Here is a 20105-nt window from a genome sequence, read left to right as displayed (position 1 = left end):
GAATAGGTAACAAATAGGTAACAGGGTATTAACCGAGCGCTGGAACGGGTACATGCGCGCTAATAGGGTCATTTCATCTCTAAGAACACATTCTTACCACCAGAGACCTGAACACAATTAAAAAATGATTTATTTTAAGGTGCACCGTATACCCCGCGCATTAAAAGCGAATAAGTAACGAATAGGTAACAGGTTATTTACCGAGCGCTGGAACGGGTACATGCGCTCTAATGGGGTCATTTCATCTCTAAGAACACATTGTTACCACCAGACATGAACACAATTAAAACACGATTTATTTCAAGTTGCAGCGTATACCCTGCGCATTAAAAGCGAATAGGTAACGAATAGGTAACAGGTTATTTACCGAGCGCTGGAACGGGTACATGCGCTCTAATGGGGTCATTTCATCTCTAAGAACACATTGTTACTACCTGAGACATGGACATAATTGAAAATCCTTTTCTAACAGGTGAAACGTATAAAAAAAATGTATTATAAGCGAATAGGTAACGAATAGGTAACAGGGTATTAACCGAGCGCTGGAACGGGTACATGCGCGCTAATAGGGTCATTTCATCTCTAAGAGCACATTCTTACCACCAGAGACCTGAACACAATTAAAAAACGATTTATTTCAAGGTGCACCGTATACCCCGCGCATTAAAAGCGAATATGTAACGAATAGGTAACAGGTTATTTACCGAGCGCTGGAACGGGTACATGCGCTCTAATGGGGTCATTTCATCTCTAAGAACACATTGTTACCACCTGAGACATGAACGCAATTAAAACACGATTTATTTCAAGTTGCAGCGTATACCCCGCGCATTAAAAGCGAATAGGTAACGAATAGGTAACAAGATTATTTACCGAGCACTGGAACGGGTACATGAGCGCTAATAGGGTAATTTCATCTCTAAGAACACATTGTTACCACCTGAGACATGGACATAATTGAAAATCCTTTTCTAACAGGTGAAACGTATAAAAAAATGTATTATAAGCGAATAGGTAACGAATAGGTAACGAATAGATAACAGGGTATTAACCGAGCGCTGGAACGGGTACATGCGCGCTAATAGGGTAATTTCATCTCTAAGAACACATTCTTACCACCAGAGACCTGAACATAATTAACAAACGATTTATTTCAAGGTGCACCGTATACCCCGCGCATTAAAAGCGAATAGGTAATGAATAGGTAACAGGTTATTTACCGAGCGCTGGAACGGGTACATGCGCTCTAATGGGGTCATTTCATCTCTAAGAACACATTGTTACCGTCTGAGACCTGGACATAATTGAAAATCCTTTTCTAACAGGTGAAACGTATAAAAAAATGTATTATAAGCGAATAGGTAACGAATAGGTAACGAATAGGTAACAGGGTATTAACCGAGCGCTGGAACGGGTACATGCGCGCTAATAAGGTAATTTCATCTCTAAGGACACATTCTTACCACCAGAGACCTGAACACAATTAAAAAACGATTTATTTCAAGGTGCACCGTATACCCCGCGCATTAAAAGCGAATAAGTAACGAATAGGTAACAGGTTATTTACCGAGCGCTGGAACGGGTACATGCGCTCTAATGGGGTCATTTCATCTCTAAGAACACATTGTTACCATCAGAGATATGAATTTAATTGAAAATCCTTTTCTTAAAGGTGCAACGTACAACAAACGTACTATAAGTGAATAGGTAACGAATAGGTAACGAATAGGTAACAGGGTATTAACCGATCGCTGGAACGAGGACATATGCGCTTATAGGGGTATTTCATCTATAAGAACACATTATTACCACCAGAGATATGAACACAATTGGAAATCCTTTTCTAAAAGGTGCAACGTACAACAAACTTTTTAAAAGCGAAATAGTAACGAATATTTAACAGGGTATTATCCGACCGCTGGAACGGATACAAATGCACTTATAGAGTTATATCACCTCTAAGAGCCCAAATCTTCCACCAGAGACAACAAAACAATTGAAAATCATGTTTTAAAAGGTGCAACGTAAGATACACGTATTATAAGCGAATTATAAGCGAGTGATGGAACGAATTAAACAAGGTAATAGCATGCTCCGAAACGATGTACACCCTGCTTACATGTTTAACTCTACCACATTATGTAAGTATGTGCCTGTCCCTAGACAAGAGCCTGAAATTAAGTAGTTATCGTTTGTTTTTGTGTTACATATTTCCGTTTATTTTTTTGTATATGAAATACGGCCGTCAGTTTTGTTGTTTGAATTGTATGAGGTTGTCATGTCTGGGCCTTTTATAGGTGACTACACGGTTTGGGCTATGCTCATTGTTGAAGGCCGTACAGTGAACTATAGTTGATAATTTCTGTGTCATTTTGGTCTAATGTGGAGTGTTGTCTCATTGGCAATCATACCACATCTTCGTTTTTACGCAAGCGCTAACACGGTGATTTCATCCCGTCGAACCAAGATCCATCTTCAAACATACGGACATAAAGCAGTTAAAAGGTAGAACGTATAAAAAACAAGTAAGGAACAAATGCGTATCGAACATGAAGTAAAAGGATCGGTTGAGCACAAACACATATAAATAGGTCATAAAAAGTTCATTTTACCTCAACCAATTCAGAACTATTACCATATGTAAGACTATTAACAACTAGATTTGTAATTGCTAGCAATAACGGAAGGCACCCCTTCCTCCTATTACCAGGTGAGCGACAGCCATTTTGACAATTCCAAAGTCAAAGAGAGCATCTACAGATGTCTAGTAACATTTTTGCAAAGTTTCATTAAGTTTGAACATTTTGAATTTTTGATATTTTTGCTGTTTCCATGGTTACGGCGGCCATTTTGAAAATTCTTACTTCAAAATCCAACTCTGCCTATGCCAGTTACCATTCCTGTAAAGTTTCATCCAGTTTGCGGAAAATTCTTATTTTAGAAATTTTTGACCTTTTTGCATTGTTTCCATGGTAACAAGACCTATTTTGGAAATTCCAACTCCAATGTTGCTCATCATTACTGTGAAGTTTCATGAAGTTTTGAGCATTTTGAGAATTTTGAAAATTTTGGTGTAGTTTCCATGGCAACATAGTAGTTCCAATGATCGCCAAAATCATCCAACACCTGTATATAGTGGGCACCTACATTGTTTTAAAATATGATGATTCTGAGTTGAAGCATATCCAAACAGTTCACCAAAAACCAAAAGCTCATTTTTTTCACAATTGTGCCGTTTCCATGGTAACGGCAGCCATATTAAACTATTCCATGCCATAATTAAAAAGGGGGAAGGATATTAAAAATCAAATAAGTAACGAATAGGTAACGAATAGGGAATAGGGAATAGGTAACGAATAGGTAACGAATAGGGAATAGGGAATAGGTAACGAATAGGCAACGAATAGGGAATAGGGAATAGGTAACGAATAGGTAACGAATAGGGAATAGGGAATAGGTAACGAATAGGTAACGAATAGGGAATAGGGAATAGGTAACGAATAGGCAACGAATAGGGAATAGGGAATAGGTAACGAATAGGGAATAGGGAATAGGTAACCAACTTGACGCCCATACTTAAAACGTGTCCAATGACGCGGTATAAGAAGTTATTAATAAGATCATTTAACCATTTTCTTCCTCTTCTGGAGTATAGAAAAAGAAATAATTTGTTTTAAGGATGTTTGCTTGTCATGTTTGGAGTTTTTGTCAGATTATCGAAATCCTCTGGTTTTATTCATTTAAATGCCTTAAAAAAAATCCCATGAACCCCCATATTTCTTTTTATAAATGTTTTCCATGTATAATTTATACATATAATGTATAATAATAATAAGCCATTTGTAAAAGTCTTATAAAATTTTATTTATTTTTTAATAGTGTTTGAGAACTTTAACTGGTCAATGATAAAGCTATGAAAAATCAAGAGAGATATTTTTCCCGCCAAAATTTCAATGGCTTATATCTCAAAAACAAGCACATTGACCCCTATATTTGTTTTGCTTTTTTGATTCTTCAATTTATCCCCTATCAATATATAATACTAGTTTTATGGAAAGTTATTTATTATGAAACTGAGCAGCAAACTTCCTTAAATTTCTTTGTTCAATAACAGTATTGCAATGCAATAAATTATGTCTGTGTGCTTCTAAGACAAACGCGAGGCATTACGTACAAAAACTAGTCCCCGTAAGAAATTAATACGTTTAACTCATTACCATGATATTACTCCGAATGATCATGTAATGTATGCTGCTAGGCGTTAATCAGACACAAATCAATCCCGTATTTGTGTTTGATTATTTGAGATTTGTATCAAATATGAAACTTTAAGTATGCCTGCACTAAAAGTTATGTTTTTTTTTTCTTTTCTTTTTAAAGAGTAATATTGTTTATAAAAGCCTGGAGCCAAACAATATATTTGTACAGATTAAACTCGTGGATGTTATCGTTATTACGGTAAGTATCGTTTTAAATTCACTTTGTATGCGCCCACTAAAGGCGACCAATGCATTTCGTGCCACCATTGTCCGTCCGTTTTGTCTGTCTTTCCGACCAAAACTGGTTGCAAAGCTTGAGCGGGCACGTGTACTCAGACACATTCTCCTATTACTTAGTTTCTACATGTATGACGCGGTAGGTATCAAGGAATGGAACATTCCATCGAATCTGAACATTAAATATCCGTCGTGATGAATCATAGTTATACCTTAACATAGGTACCAAGCTCACAACTTAGCCGAATGCGAGTTAAATCTACATCAGACTTATAACTATCCGATGACAAAGTTGAAGATAATGCGTCAAAATCAAGCAAAGACCATCTAATGTAAGTAGGTTAAGGATAAAAAAAAATGATTATTTCAACTGATTTTAATCAACAGCCAATCTACCGAAAAATACAAAACGGACCATATTTCATGACGGTAAAAGATTGTTGCCTATGGATAATGGTATGTAAGTGACATCGACCAGCTGGTAGTTGAAAATCTTCATAGTAACCTATTTACATGAACACGAACCAACTTATTGAAAGAAATTCAAATCATAAGTCTTGTAAACACCATCCATTTTAATCTTATGTACATACATGTATGTGACTGTCATACAATTTTGAGGTTTAGCTAGCTATACAACGAGATGTATTCCAGCATTTTCTACATAAGCAAATGTCTGTACCAATTTTTGTGGATTGCGGAAAACTTTCCCTTTCGTGTATATGTGATTTCGTGGTTTTGCCAATTGCCAAGCTGACATACAACATTGATAGGAAATTAGTAATTCGTTCAACATTTGAATTCGTGGTTTACATGCACCCAGTAAAACCACGAAACTTGTTATCCAACGAATAATTATGAATCCACAGTATATGAATCAGAAATTTTATATTTCATCATTTTGTCGGCTAACAGTATCGATCACAATACCCCAACATTTTATTCAATTCATTAGAAAAATCACTAGAAAGGTCTAATCAATTCTACTTGAAGAAGGTACAAATTGTTTGAGCAATGAATAAATAATCTGCCAAACTATAAACTTTCATTACAGAGAGCATCGGATTCGCCCTGGACAGAAACAGTAAAGGTCCGAGCTTCACCGAAGTACCGGGTAGATCCTAACAAAGTTTTACCGCTTTTCAAACCTAAATCTGTACAGCTGCAATCAACAATCCCCCATGATCATGCTATGATCTTTACAATGTACGTGAATATCTGCACTTCTCAAAATTGTTTATTGTTTATAGAGAATAATGGGAAAAGTGCATAATGAAGGGAAAACAATGTTAGGAATTGGAATAAAAGAAGCCCAAATCATGGTATAGAAAATTACTAAGTGCTGAAATATAAAGAAAAGAGAATAACATGCAAAATTTATTAAAAAAAATATAGCAATGGTCGAAAAATTTTAGAACATAGAAATAAATCTTCCAATCCTAGCCCTCTTTTATGGATATGAAACTCTAAAAGAAAACGGTATTATTTGAAATATCTGTCTTTACTGATTGAAATATTATACATGTGTTTAAGGAAAGACTGTAATAATTTTTTCTGTTTATGAAGAAAGAACATAAAAAATGTGGTGCACACTGAATAATCCGCGTAGCATCTTTTATGTTATTTCGAATAGTCAGAAAAAATATTACAGTCATTTCTTGTAATTTAATTCTAAATTCCGTAGTAAACCATGAAAAAACGTTGATGACGTCACGGTCCCATGACAAAATTATGTCTATGAGCTGATAAACAAAACAACGTCAGCCAACCATGGTAACTGAAAAACATAAAGGTGCATTGAATTTAGCTATACATCTCAAGCATGTATTATATTCTACTGTTTCTTTTAATAATTTAAAATATAACCAAAAAAAAAAATAGTTGATAATTTAATTTTGCAATGTATAAGCAGTTTCTATTTAAGAGAGAAAAAAACACACACGCAATACTACATGTATGGTGTACTTTAAAAACAAACAAAGAAACCAGATATACATCAGACTAATGCATAGTTATACTGAGAAAAAACTACATGTTTCTTTCTTGATATACAAATTTCAAAATGCCGCACTTACATGTAGCATATGGAATCAGATTTAAAATGAAAAATCATATAACATCACAATCAGGATACATTTTTTTTTCTAATGTGTTCGGTTTCAAAATTAACCCTCTGAGTCCCAAGCGGACATATACGTCCACCACCGACCGAGTCCCAAGAGGACAAATATGTCCATTTCAGATTTACGTTTTCTTTAGTATTTGGGGTTATAAAATATTTTGTTTTTATTCAGTATGGATTTTATCACTATCAAAGGCCGGAAGGATGATTATAGTTGCTTTGGGAAGGTTGATTATATAAGTTGCTTTAATCAACTGTATGTAAAATTGTGTGAATAGTTGCCATTTTGGCACCATACGTCATCTCCTTATACTTATATTTTGTGTGTATTGCCTTTGTGTCATTGTTGTTTATGTTTGTTTTAGGTATGCCCTAGATCATGGAGACAATCACACATTTTCAGGTATTACAATTGTTTTAGTATGCACACCTACACATTATGCTGTTTGTCTTACAAAAAATAGAATACATGATATTTGTCCAAACCCGATGGTTTATAGTGTTTGAGCAGTCCACGCATTTAATTCGTTTTTGGTTCGAACTATGCTTGAGATTTCCAACAACAAATCATTGACTTTGCAAGAGTTTTGTATGCAGTATTATTTTTTGTATTGCTTATTTTTTTGTCGTCTTTCATTTTTGCAATGAGTTGTTTACAGTCTCTCTTTAAAAGATATACCAAATGGTCATTGAATCTCACAAGTCGAAAATAAATTGTCAACATCATGGCTTAAAAGAAAACAAGACTAGAGAACAGTACTTGTAAACAAAACATAACATACAAATCCAAAGACCGAGCAACCAGAATCGAATCCCGCAAAAATCTATGAGTATCTCAGTTGTTCCGGAAGGTAACTTTAGAGTTTTTATTTTCCTTTGATATATTTCGTTTCATTTTTGTAGGATACGCCTACACAGATGCAGAATGCAAATCTAAGAGCATATCATTAGTTCAGGACAATACAGATTTTTATACAGCACAGTTAATGGCCCACGAGTTAGGACACAGGTATGTACATCTAAGAGCGTATCATTAGTACAGGAGAAAACAGATTTTTATACAGCACAGTTAATGGCCCATGAGTTAGGTCACATGTATGTACATCTGAGACATATTTTTTAATACAGGACAATACCGACATTTATATAGCAAAGTTAAAGGCCCATGAGTTAGGACACAGGTATTTACATCTAAGAGCATATCATTAGTACAGAACAATACAGATTTTTACACAGTACAGTTAATGGCCAATGAGTTAGGACACAGATATGTACATAATCATCTTGTTTTGTCTATATAGTGCCATTTAAAAAAAAAAGCCGCACTAACAAGCATACGGACCAACTAAGAGCGTATCATTAGTAAAGAACAATACCGACTTATATACAGTACAGTTAATGGCCCATGAGTTAGGCCAAGGGTATGTCAATCTGAGAGTATATCATTAGTACAGGACAAAACAGACTTCTATACAGCACAGTTAATGGCCCATGAGTTAGGACACAGGTATGTAAATCTGAGAGCATGTCATTTAGTACAGGAGAAAACAGATTTTTATACAGCACAGTTAATGGCCCATGAGTTAGGTCACATGTATGTACATCTGAGACATATTTTTTAATACAGGACAATACCGACATTTATATAGCAAAGTTAAAGGCGTAGACGCAGTCATGGTCATCGTCATTATACATCACCCTCTCTGCATGATGTCTCTATTAATGACTTGCTGCCATTCATACAAAAACCGTTAGGTATTCATCACATTCGCACGAAACTTTATTCATTACCCCTTTCAAAACTTCATTCTCTGTTCAATTTATGTTTGGAATCCACTGTTACAAACCCTCATTCAAACCAATACAAACTTCAAGCTATAATTTCGGATATTGCAAGTCACAGACTTTTCAAGCCAGTTCGCATTGGAAAAGATGAAAAAGAGAAAAGATATTTTCTAAATCTTTCCTTTGCCAACAAAGGTCTCGATGGCGTCAACCTTGGCAATATCCTTCATCATAAATTAGTTCAATCGAAAATACCTCCTTATTTTAAAGACCAGTCTGTACCAATAATTTCTTATACCTATACCAAACCTATTGCAACTAAAATTTTCAATTACAAACGCGTTTTGCAGGATCTCGATATTGACGACTTCAAGTCTAAACCTCCTGATTGCACTTGTGCTAGTTCCCAATTCACATATAATCCCGCTGGCCACGTTATTACCGGTGACCTTAACATTGTTAATAACACTTCTCTACGAAACGTGTTATCGAAAGGTCCGAAATATCGTGAGCCTAAATCCATCAATTGGAAATACAACTTTAAAATTTTGATGGATTCAGTCGAGGATTATGCCAGGCAATGGGCTAAGCGCGAGAAGGAAGACGTAGACACTCTATCCGAATGGATAAAGGCAGTGAGGTCCTTAATACAAATCAGAATTAAGAAACTGAATGGGTCCATCAATGCCCATGCTACGTCAATTTTTAAAGACCCAAATGTTGCTAAACACCTATCCGACCTCCATGATAAATATGTTGTTGTCCCCGCAGACAAAGCCCCAAATAACATCGTTTTTGTCTGTAAAAGTCATTACATTAATTGCTTGATAAACGAATTAGGTATAGACAATTCACTTGGAAACTCAACATATACCCTCACGACACTTACCAAAAAGGAAATCCTGGATAATCATAGGTCTGTTCTTTGTTCCTTTGGTATTTCAACCAAAGATGAAGAACTGGATCTTCCATCACTGTATTGGATACCTAAACTACATAAGTGTCCTTACAAACAGCGGTATATTGCTGGGTCTTCCAAGTGCTCCACAAAACCTCTTTCTAAATTATTAACATCCATTTTATCAGCAATCAAAGACGGGCTTCAAAGTTATTGTGAAACTGCCTATTCTAGAGGTGGCGTGAATCAGATGTGGATACTTAAAAATTCCAAAGATCTTTTAGAGTACATACAATCTAACTCTCTTTCATCTTGTAACAGTATTAAAACATTTGACTTCTCTACTCTTTACACAAGTATTCCACATTCCAAACTTAAAGACAAATTAAAAGAGTTGGTATTACTTTGCTTCATAAAAAAGAATGGCCAACGTAGATACAAGTATCTTGTCTTAGGGAGGGATAAATCCTACTTTGTAAAGAATCACTCTGATTCAAACAAAAAATTCTCTGAAACCGATATTATCAAGATGCTTGATTTCTTGATTGACAACATATTTGTTACGTTCGGAGGACGTGTTTTTCAACAGACTGTCGGCATACCAATGGGAACAAACTGTGCCCCTCTACTTGCTGACTTGTTTCTTTATTATTATGAGGCTGACTTCATGCAGGAACTTCTTAGGAAGAAAGATAAGAAGTTAGCAATATCCTTTAACTCTACTTTCCGCTATATAGATGACGTTCTTTCACTAAACAATTCAAAATTTGGTGACTATGTGGAACGCATCTATCCCATCGAATTGGAGATAAAGGATACTACAGATACAGTTAAGTCAGCTTCATATCTTGACTTACATCTAGAAATTGACAATGAGGGTCGGTTGAAGACAAAACTTTACGACAAAAGGGATGATTTCAGCTTTCCAATTGTGAACTTTCCATTTCTAAGTAGCAACATTCCAGCAGCACCTGCATACGGGGTATATATCTCTCAATTGATACGATATTCCCGTGCTTGCATTTCCTATCATGATTTTCTTGATAGAGGGTTACTGCTCACAAGGAAGCTATTAAATCAAGAGTTCCAAATGGTGAAGTTGAAATCATCCCTTCGTAAATTTTACGGACGCCATCACGAGTTGGTTGACCGTTATGGAATAACCATTTCACAAATGATATCGGATATGTTCCTCACGTCGTAACTACAATCCCCTTCCCTTTCATGAATTTGACCTACCGAATTATACTATTTACCGGATTTGTAATCACATAAGCAACACGACGGGTGCCGCATGTGGAGCAGGATCTGCTTACCCTTCCGGAGCACCTGAGATCACCCCTAGTTTTTGGTGGGGTTCGTGTTGTTTATTCTTTAGTTTTCTATGTTGTGTCATGTGTACTATTGTTTTTCTGTTTGTCTTTTTCATTTTTAGCCATGGCGTTGTCAGTTTGTTTTAGATTTATGAGTTTGACTGTCCCTTTGGTATCTTTCGTCCCTCTTTTAGTACAGGACAACCGACTTCTATACAGTACAGTTAATGGCACATGAGTTCCTCCACAAGTATGAACATCTAAGAGCTGATCATTAGTATAGGACAATACCGACTTCTATACAACAGTTAATGGCCCATGAGTTAGGTCATCGGTATGTACATCTAAGAGCGTATCATTAGTACAGGACATTACCGACTTCTATACAGTAGAGTTAATGGCCCATGAGTTAGGACACAGCTGTGAAAATCTTAGAGCGTATCATTAGTAAAGGACAATACCGACTTCTATACAGAACAGTTAATGGCCCATGAGTTAGGACACAGGAATGAACATTTAAGAGCGTATCATTAGTACAGGACAATACCGACTTCTATACATCACAGTTAATGGCCCCTGGATTAAGCCACGGGTATGTCAGTCTGAGAGTATATCATTTAGTACAGGATAATACCGACTTCTATACAGCATAGTCAATGGCCCATAATATAGGCCACAGGTATGTCAGTCTGAGAGTATATCATTTAGTACAGGACAACACCGACTTCTATACAGTACAGTTAATGGCCCATGAGTTAGGTCACAGGTATGTACATCTAAGAGCGTATCATTAGTACAGGAAAAGACCGATATCTATACAGCACAGTTAATGGTCCACGAGTTAGGACACTGGTTTGTACATCTGAGAGCATATCATTTAGTACAGGACAACCGACCTCTAAACAGTACAGTTAATGGCACATGAGTTAGGCCACAGGTATGAAAATCTAAGAGCTATTCATTAGTATAGGAAAACACAAAATTATATACAGCACTGTTAATGGCCCATGAGTTAGGTCATCGGTATGTATATCTAAGAGCGTATCATTAGTACAGGACAATACCGACTTCTAAACAGTACAGTTAAAGGCCCATGAGTTAGAACACAGGTATGAAAATCTTAGAGCGTATCATTAGTAAACAACAATACCGACTTCTATACAGTACAGTTAATGGCCCATGAGTTAGACCACGGGTATGTCAATCTGAGAGTATATCATTAGTACAGGACAATACCGACTTCTATACAGCACAGTTAATGGCCCATGAGTTAGGCCACGGGTATGTCAATCTGAGAGTATATCATTAGTACAGGACAACCGACTTCTATACAGTACAGTTAATAGCACACGAGTTAGACCACATGTATGAACATCTAAGAGCCTATCATTAGTATAGGACAATACCGACTTCTATACAGTACAGGTAATGGCCCATGAGTTAGCACACAAGTATGAACATCTAAGAGCGTATCATTAGTACAGGACAATACCGACTTCTATACATTACAGTTAATGGCCCATGAGTTAGGACACAGGTATGAACATCTAAGAGCGTATCATTAGTACAGGACAATACCGACTTCTATACAGCACAGTAAATGGCCCATGGATTAGGCCACGGGTATGTCAGTCTGAGAGTATATAATTTAGTACAGGATAATACCGACTTCTATACAGCACAGTTAAGGGCCCATAATATAGGCCACAGGTATGTCAGTCTGAGAGTATATCATTTAGTACAGGACAATACCGACTTCTATATAGTGCAGTTAATGGCCCATGAGTTAGGACACTGGTTTGTACATCTGAGAGCATATCATTTAGTACAGGACAACCGACTTCTAAACAGTACAGTTAATGACACATGAGTTAGGTCACAGGTATGTACATCTAAGAACGTATCATTAGTACAGGAAAAGACCGATATCTATACAGCACAGTTAATGGCCCATGAGTTAGGACACTGGTATGAACATCTAAGAGCTTATTATTAGTATAGGACAATACCGACTTTTATACAGCACAGTTAATGGCCCATGAGTTAGGTCATCGGTATGTACATCTAAGAGCGTATCATAAGTACAGGACAATACCGACTTCTATACAGTAGAGTTGATGGCCCATGAGTTAGGACACAGGGGTGAAAATCTTAGAGGGTATCATTAGTAAAGGACAATACCGACTTCTATACAGTACAGTTAATGGCCCATGAGTTAGCACAAAGGTATGAACATCTTAGAGCGTATCATTAGTACAGGACGATAGCGACTTCTATACATTACAGTTAATGGCCCATGAGTTAGGACACAGGTATGAACATCTAAGAGCGTATCATTAGTACAGGACGCTAACGACTTCTATACAGCACAGCTAATGGCCCATGGATTAGGCCATGGGTATGTCAGTCTGAGAGTATATCATTTAGTTCAGGACAATACCGACTTCTATACAGTACAGTAAATGACCCATGATTTAGATCACAGGTATGTACATCTAAGAGCAAATCATTAGTACAGGACAATACCGACTTTTATACAGCACAGTTAATGGCCCATGAGTTAGGCCACAGGTTTGTCAGTCTGAGAGTATAACATTAGTACAGGACAATACCGACTTTTATACAGTACAGTTAATGGCCCATGAGCTAGGTCACAGGTATGTTAATCTAAGATCATATCATTAGTTCAGGGCAATACCGACTTGTATACAGTACAGTTAAAGGCCAATGCATGCGTTAGACCACAGGGATGTTTATCAAACTGCAATTCCTCACTACATAACTATTCTTATTTCTTCACCTCGCAAGTATTAGTAATTGCCAAGGAGCTATGTCATAGGGACATTTACGTAAATCTGCGCTAATTTCGTTTATACATGACATATTATTACGCTTTTTTCCTAGTTAAATAAATGGGCAATGACCAATACTCGTACATGAAGGCGGGTTTTGCTTGGTCAAAAATTGTTATATTTATATACTAGTTCAGCGAAATGAATACACTTAACTCTGAATCATACAATTAGTCCTAAGCTAATTCTGTAAATTCACAAATTATTATTGCATTTTGTCATTTAAGTCTAAAATACGATTTTAATTTTACGATTTTAAGAAAAATCTTGTTTAATTCATAGGAAAAATTTCAAAATGAGAGTTTAAATTATTGCGATAATAGCCTTGTCGCATTTTTCGCAGTAATAAAACATCGCAATAATTTCCGAGTTTACTGTCCCAGGCGCAAAAATCCAGCTTGGTTAAACATGTTTTCATGATTTCATTTCATTAAAATAAGACAATATCTATTCCTAAGCCCAATAAGTGGTCCAAGAGATTGTTTTTATGTCCCACATAGGGGGATTGTGTGTTTCGGTGTAAGTGCCTGTTCACCATCCGTTTAGAAGTTTGTCCATCCGTTCGTTCGTCCGTCTGTCCCGCTTCAGGTTCAAATTTTTTGGTTAGGTTATTTTTTTATTAATTTGAACATGTTGAAGTCCAATCAACTTGAAACTTAGTAGTACACAAGTCATGTTCCCTATGCTTGATCTTTCCAAATTTAAAGCCAAATAATATCATTGACGCCAATTACGGTCCACTTAACATAAGAAATGATAGTGCGGGTGGGGCACCCCGTTCACTATGGACACAATATTATTACTTAATGTTTTGCACTTCAGTTTGGGCTGTGATCATGATGGCGATGGCAACTCATGTAATAGTAAAGACGGATATGCCATGGCAACACACTTTATCCTGGCAAATGTAAAGAAATGGACATTTTCGTCTTGTTCTGTAAATTACATTCGAACATACATATCTAGTTTGGACAAGTAAGTTCGTCGGTATTTAGACATATGCAATAAAAAACAAAAAATCAATTTGTGATCGAATTTTACCAGATATTGTTAAATCGATCAGGCGAAAGATAAATTAAAAAAAGATGAACTTGAAGTTTTCGTTACATGTATGTGTTACTACACCAGTGTCATCGAGTGTTTAGCAACACACTTCTTTCAACCATCTCTGTGCCATGGACCACTTTTGGGCCATGTTTCTCTTACTACATTCAGTGCCAAGGGGCCACTTTTAGGACATTGTTCCAGTTATTCTTTTTTTATATACTTGTTTGTTCGCAGTCAAACGAAACAGTACAATGCATTAATTAGAAACAGATAGCAAACCAAAAAGTAATACTTTTACGATATTTTACAAAAAAACGTTTAGTTTCGTCTATTATGTTTAAAGATATGTATATATACACGAATATTTGGTTGATAGATTGATAAGGAAAGAAAAAGAATTGACTCGTTGTCTTAGTTATTTCATGTTTACTTACTAGTATTTGCTAACGTCAATGAAGAAAAAAAAAGAGATTGTTGGCAAAACATTAGATATCGCATTTATGAAGTGCATGTTTGATGATACATTTTATTCTATTTGATATATGAGTAATTGTTTTCTTTGCCTTAGCATTGTAGGTCAATTAAACCCAAATAAACTGTAATTTTATTGTTATAGACAGCATAGAGACTGTTTGTTATCATCACAGAACAGACATCCGGATCCATATGTGTTAAATGCTACAACTCTATGGTATGGACAAAGATATTCCGCAGACGAGCAATGCCGGATGCATTATGGGGCAGATTCATATCTTTGCCGGGTTAGTGAGTTATTAAGATGTAACGCAATCCACATTGTTCAGATTTGACTAAAGAAAAAATACAATTCAAAAAGGAAAAAAATCAAATGCAAAATCCGTTTTAATTTCAAAGTTGTCTTTTATAGCCTACTTTACGGAATTAGATTCTCAATGAAATATTATACAAAAATTGAACTGGTACACATTTTTAGTTTAGGGGCCAGATGAAGTCCGCCTATGGGTGGATTATTTTTCTCGCTGTATTGATGATCCATTGGTGGCTTTCTGTTGTGTTTTGTTACTCTTGGTCGGGTTATTGTCACTTTGACACGTTCTACATTTCCATGCTCTATTTTATATATTTAAATTCAATGTTCATTTCAGGATAGGTACTATAAAGATTACACAACTATTTGTCTAAAACTGAAATGTTACGATGCTAAGCGAGATAGCTGTTATTACATAGATGGTGGTGATGGAACGCCCTGTGGGAACAAAAAGGTAAACAGATATAGAAAGATCTAATATCAGTGCCAATGAGAGAACTCGCCATCCAAGTAACAATGTATATAAAGTAACCCATTATAGGTCAACATACGGCCTTTAACATGGAGCCTTCGCTATAAATCGTGTATACTAGTAACACGACATATTTAACACTTTAACATTAAAGATGGCAACACTTACTTCCTCACTCTGATCGTACACCCTGTGGGAATAAAAAGGTAAAGAGCTAATATAGGGAGATGTGGTATGAGTGCCAATGAGACAAACCGCCATCCAAGTTACAATTTATTGAAGTAAACCATTCTAGGTGAAGGTACGGCCTTCGACATGTAGCCTTCGCTATTAATCGTGTATACTAGTCACCATTTATAAAAAGTAAACCATTATAGGTCAAGGTACGGCCTTTAACATGTAGCCTTCGGTATCGTATGATACTAAACACCTAACGGGAAGGATTGTGCCTGATATTCATATGATGAAATCATAATCTTTAAATCAGTTTAATTGAAGTCTGGAGCTGGCTTGTCAGTTAACTGCTAGTAGTCTGTTGTTATTTATGTATTATTGTCATTTTGTTTATTTTCTTTGGTTACATCTTATGACATCAGACTCGGACTTCTCTTGAACTGAATTTTAAATATGCGTATTGTTATGCGTTTACTTTTGCACATTGGCTAGAGGTATAGGGGGAGGGTTGAGATCTCATAAACATGTTTAACCCCGTCGCATATTTGCGCCTGTCCAAAGTCAGGAGCCTCTGGCCTTTGTTAGTCTTGTATTATTTTAATTTTAGTTTCTTGTGTACAATTTGGAAATTAGTATGGCGTTCATTATCACTGAACTAGTACATATTTGTTTAGGGGCCAGCTGAAGGACACCTCCGGGTGCGGAAAATTCTCGTTACATTGAAGACCTGTTGGTGACCTTCTGCTGTTGTTTTTTTTCTATGGTTGGGTTGTTGTCTCTTTGACACATTCCCCATTTCCATTCTCAATTTTATTCGCTATTAACCGTGTATACGAGTTACCATTTATAAAAAGTAAACGATTATAGGTCAAGGTATTGCCTTCAACATGTAGCCTTCGCTATTAATTGTGTATACTAGTAACACGACATATTTAACACTGTATTATTAAAGATAGCAACATTAACCTTCTCACGCTGATGATACATCATGTGGGAACAAAAAGTTAAAGAGATATAGGAAGATGAGGAATGAGTACCAATGAGACAACTCGTCATCCAAGTAACAATTAATATGTAAAGTAAACCATTATTGGTGAAGGTACGGCCTTCGACATGTAGCCTTCGCTATTAATCGTGTATACTAGTAACCATTTATAAAAAGTAAACCATTATACATGTAGGTCAAGGTACGGCCTTCAACATGTAGCCTTCGCAATTAATCGTGTATACTTGTAACCATTTATAAAAAGTAAACCATTATAAGTCAAGGTACGGCCTTCGACATGTAGCCTCCGTTATTAATCGTGTATAGTAGTAACCATTTATAAAAAGTAAACGATTATGATCAAGGTATGGCCTTCAACATGTAGCCTCCGCTATTAATCGTGTATACTAGTAACCATTTATAATAAGTAAACCATTATAGGTTAAGGTACGGCCTTTAACATGTAACCTTCGCTATTAATCGTGTATACTAGTAACCATTTATAAAAAGTTAACCATTATAAGTCAAGGTACGGCCTTCGACATGTAGCCTCCGCTATTAATCGTGTATACTAGTAACCATTTATAAAAAGTAAACCATTATAAGTCAAGGTACGGCCTTCGACATGTAGCCTCCGCTATTAATCGTGTATACTAGTAACCATTTATAAAAAGTAAACCATTATAAGTCAAGGTACGGCCTTCAAAATGTAGCCTCCGCTATTAATCGTGTATACTAGTAACCATTTATAAAAGGTAAACGATTATAGGTCAAGGTACGGCCTTCGACATGTAGCCTCCGCTATTAATCGTGTATACTAGTAACCATTTATAAAAGGTAAACGATTATAGGTCAAGATATGGCCTTCAACATGTAGCCTTCGCTATTAATCGTGTATACTAGTAACCATTTATAAAAGGTAAACGATTAAAAGTCAAGGTATGGCCTTCAATATGTAGCCTTCGCTATTAATCATGTATACTAGCGACACGACATATTTAACACTGTATTATTAAATATAGCAACATTAACCTTCTCACGCTGCTGATACACCCTGTGGAAACAAAAAGGTAAAGAGCTAATATAGGAAGATGTATTAAGAGTGCCAATGAGACAACTCGCCATCAAAGTCACAATTTATAAAAAGTAAACCAGTATAGGTCAAAATACGGCCTTTAACATGTAGCCTTGGCCTTTGTTAGTCTTGTATTATTTTAATTTTAGTTTCTTGTGTACAATTTGGAAATTAGTATGGCGTTCATTATCACTGAACTAGTATATATTTGTTTAGGAGCCAGTTGAAGGACGCCTCCGGGTGCGGGAATTTCTCGCTACATTGAAGACCTGTTGGTGACCTTCTGCTGTTGTTTTTTTCTATGGTCGGGTTGTTGTCTCTTTGGCACATTCCCCATTTCCATTCTAAATTTTATTCTCTATTAATCGTGTATACTAGTAACCATTTATAATAAGTAAACCATTATAGGTCAAGGTACGGCCTTTAACATGAAGCCTTCGCTACTAATCGTATTATACTAGTAACCATTTATAAAAAATAAACGATTATAGGTCAAGGTACGGCCTTCAAGGTGTAGACTTCAGGAGCCTGTAATTCAGTGGTTGTCGTTTGTTTATGTGTTACATATTTGTTTTTCGTTCATTTTTTTTACATAAATAAGGCAGATAGTTTTCTCGTTTGAATTGTTTTACATTGTCTAATCGGGGCCTATTATAGCTGACTATGCGGTTTGGGCTTTGCTCATTGTTGAAGGCCGTACGGTGACCTATAGTTGTTAATGTCTGTGTCCTTTTGGTCTTTTGTGGATAGTTGTCTCATTGGCAATCATACCACATCTTCTTTTTTATATTAGCTATTAATCGTGTATACTAGTAACAAGACACATTTAACAATATTACATTAAAAATATCAACACTAACTTCCTTGCTCTGATGGCACACCATGTGGGAACAAAAGGGTAAAGAGATACAGGAAGATGTGGTATGAGTGCCAATGAGACAACTTGCCATCAAAGTCACATGTTATAAAAGTAAACCAGTATAATTAGGTCAAAATACGGCCTTTTACATGGAGCCTTCGCTATTAATCGTGTATACTAGTAACACGACATATTTAATACTGTAACATTAAATTTTTCAACACTAACCTCCTCATTCTGGATGGGGTTCCTTCAAATATGTATTCTTAATTATTTAAGCCATTTTTCTATATTCTTTATTAACTTTGCCTGTATTATATCTTGATATTTGAACAATTATATTTTTGTATTCTTTATTTTTTTGGGGCTTATTTTTCTCTATTTCTGAGATCTCCACTTTGACTTCATATACACAATTAAAAAATGATCTTACCTTACAATGTTTGAAACCTACAAATCTCTTTTGTTTGTTGATACTTTTTCTGTTTTAAAGAATACGAAATAATTTGATGAATATGCGTAACTGCGTAACAAAAACGATTTGTTTTAGTTCGCTAGTTAAGTTTTACGTAGGTACTGAGTACTTTAACTACTAAACCCGTTTGTTCTCACAGTAGTTTTTTTTTCATTTGTTGCAGTGGTGTATTTCTGATGTTTGTGTACATGATGACCATGCACCCTCGGTTTCAGGTAAACAGAGTTTATTCAACTTAATATTTGTTTGATCAACGTAAGATTGTAATTTGAAAAAAAAATGTAATTGATGTACTTACTTACCTTATAAAGTGCTAGCACTTTAGGTTCAGGTAAAGTTGACCTCTGATGGATTTAGTTATTTTTAGGTACTTTTTGGTCACATAGCTCTTCAATTATTTCGGTTCGTATACATTCGCGGTCTTTCAAGTACCGTATTCGGCTTTGAGTATTTCTTGCCCTGATGAAGGGTAATAATAAAAAAAAACACGCTACGAACAAATCAAAAGTCTTCAATCTTCATATGAACAAAAGAATGTTGGATAAACGATAATGAACTGCAACCTAAAATAAAACACATTAGATGATGAATGCAGAAAAAAAGAATGGCCATAAAGAAATGTATATGTATGGCCATTACTAGGTAATTGTACAAGATTGGAGAATACAAACCCAAATCTGATTAAGATATTTGACCGACCGTGCGACTAAGCCTCTATGGCACGCCGTTTTTATATTTATTCAAATTTGAAGATATCTTATTTAT

The 20105-nt window shown here is 35.8% G+C and overlaps 1 protein-coding gene across 1 annotated transcript in view; it reads left to right on the top strand.

Annotated features, from left to right (window-relative positions):
* The window catches only part of LOC139486274 (A disintegrin and metalloproteinase with thrombospondin motifs 16-like), a 57100-nt gene that overhangs the window by 24402 nt on the left and 12593 nt on the right, over positions 1–20105 (top strand). Inside the window, exons 4-11 of the mRNA XM_071271078.1 lie at positions 4381–4458; positions 5551–5702; positions 6984–7021; positions 7522–7627; positions 14289–14441; positions 15130–15274; positions 15638–15754; positions 19504–19555. Coding sequence (XP_071127179.1) covers positions 4381–4458; positions 5551–5702; positions 6984–7021; positions 7522–7627; positions 14289–14441; positions 15130–15274; positions 15638–15754; positions 19504–19555 — 841 coding nt within the window. The remainder of the gene's footprint in view (positions 1–4380; positions 4459–5550; positions 5703–6983; positions 7022–7521; positions 7628–14288; positions 14442–15129; positions 15275–15637; positions 15755–19503; positions 19556–20105) is intronic.

The sequence above is a fragment of the Mytilus edulis genome, chromosome 8, assembly GCF_963676685.1.
Source record: "Mytilus edulis chromosome 8, xbMytEdul2.2, whole genome shotgun sequence".
In the NCBI taxonomy this organism is placed as follows: Eukaryota; Metazoa; Mollusca; class Bivalvia; order Mytilida; family Mytilidae; genus Mytilus; species Mytilus edulis.
This window is presented reverse-complemented; position numbering and strand designations above follow the sequence as displayed.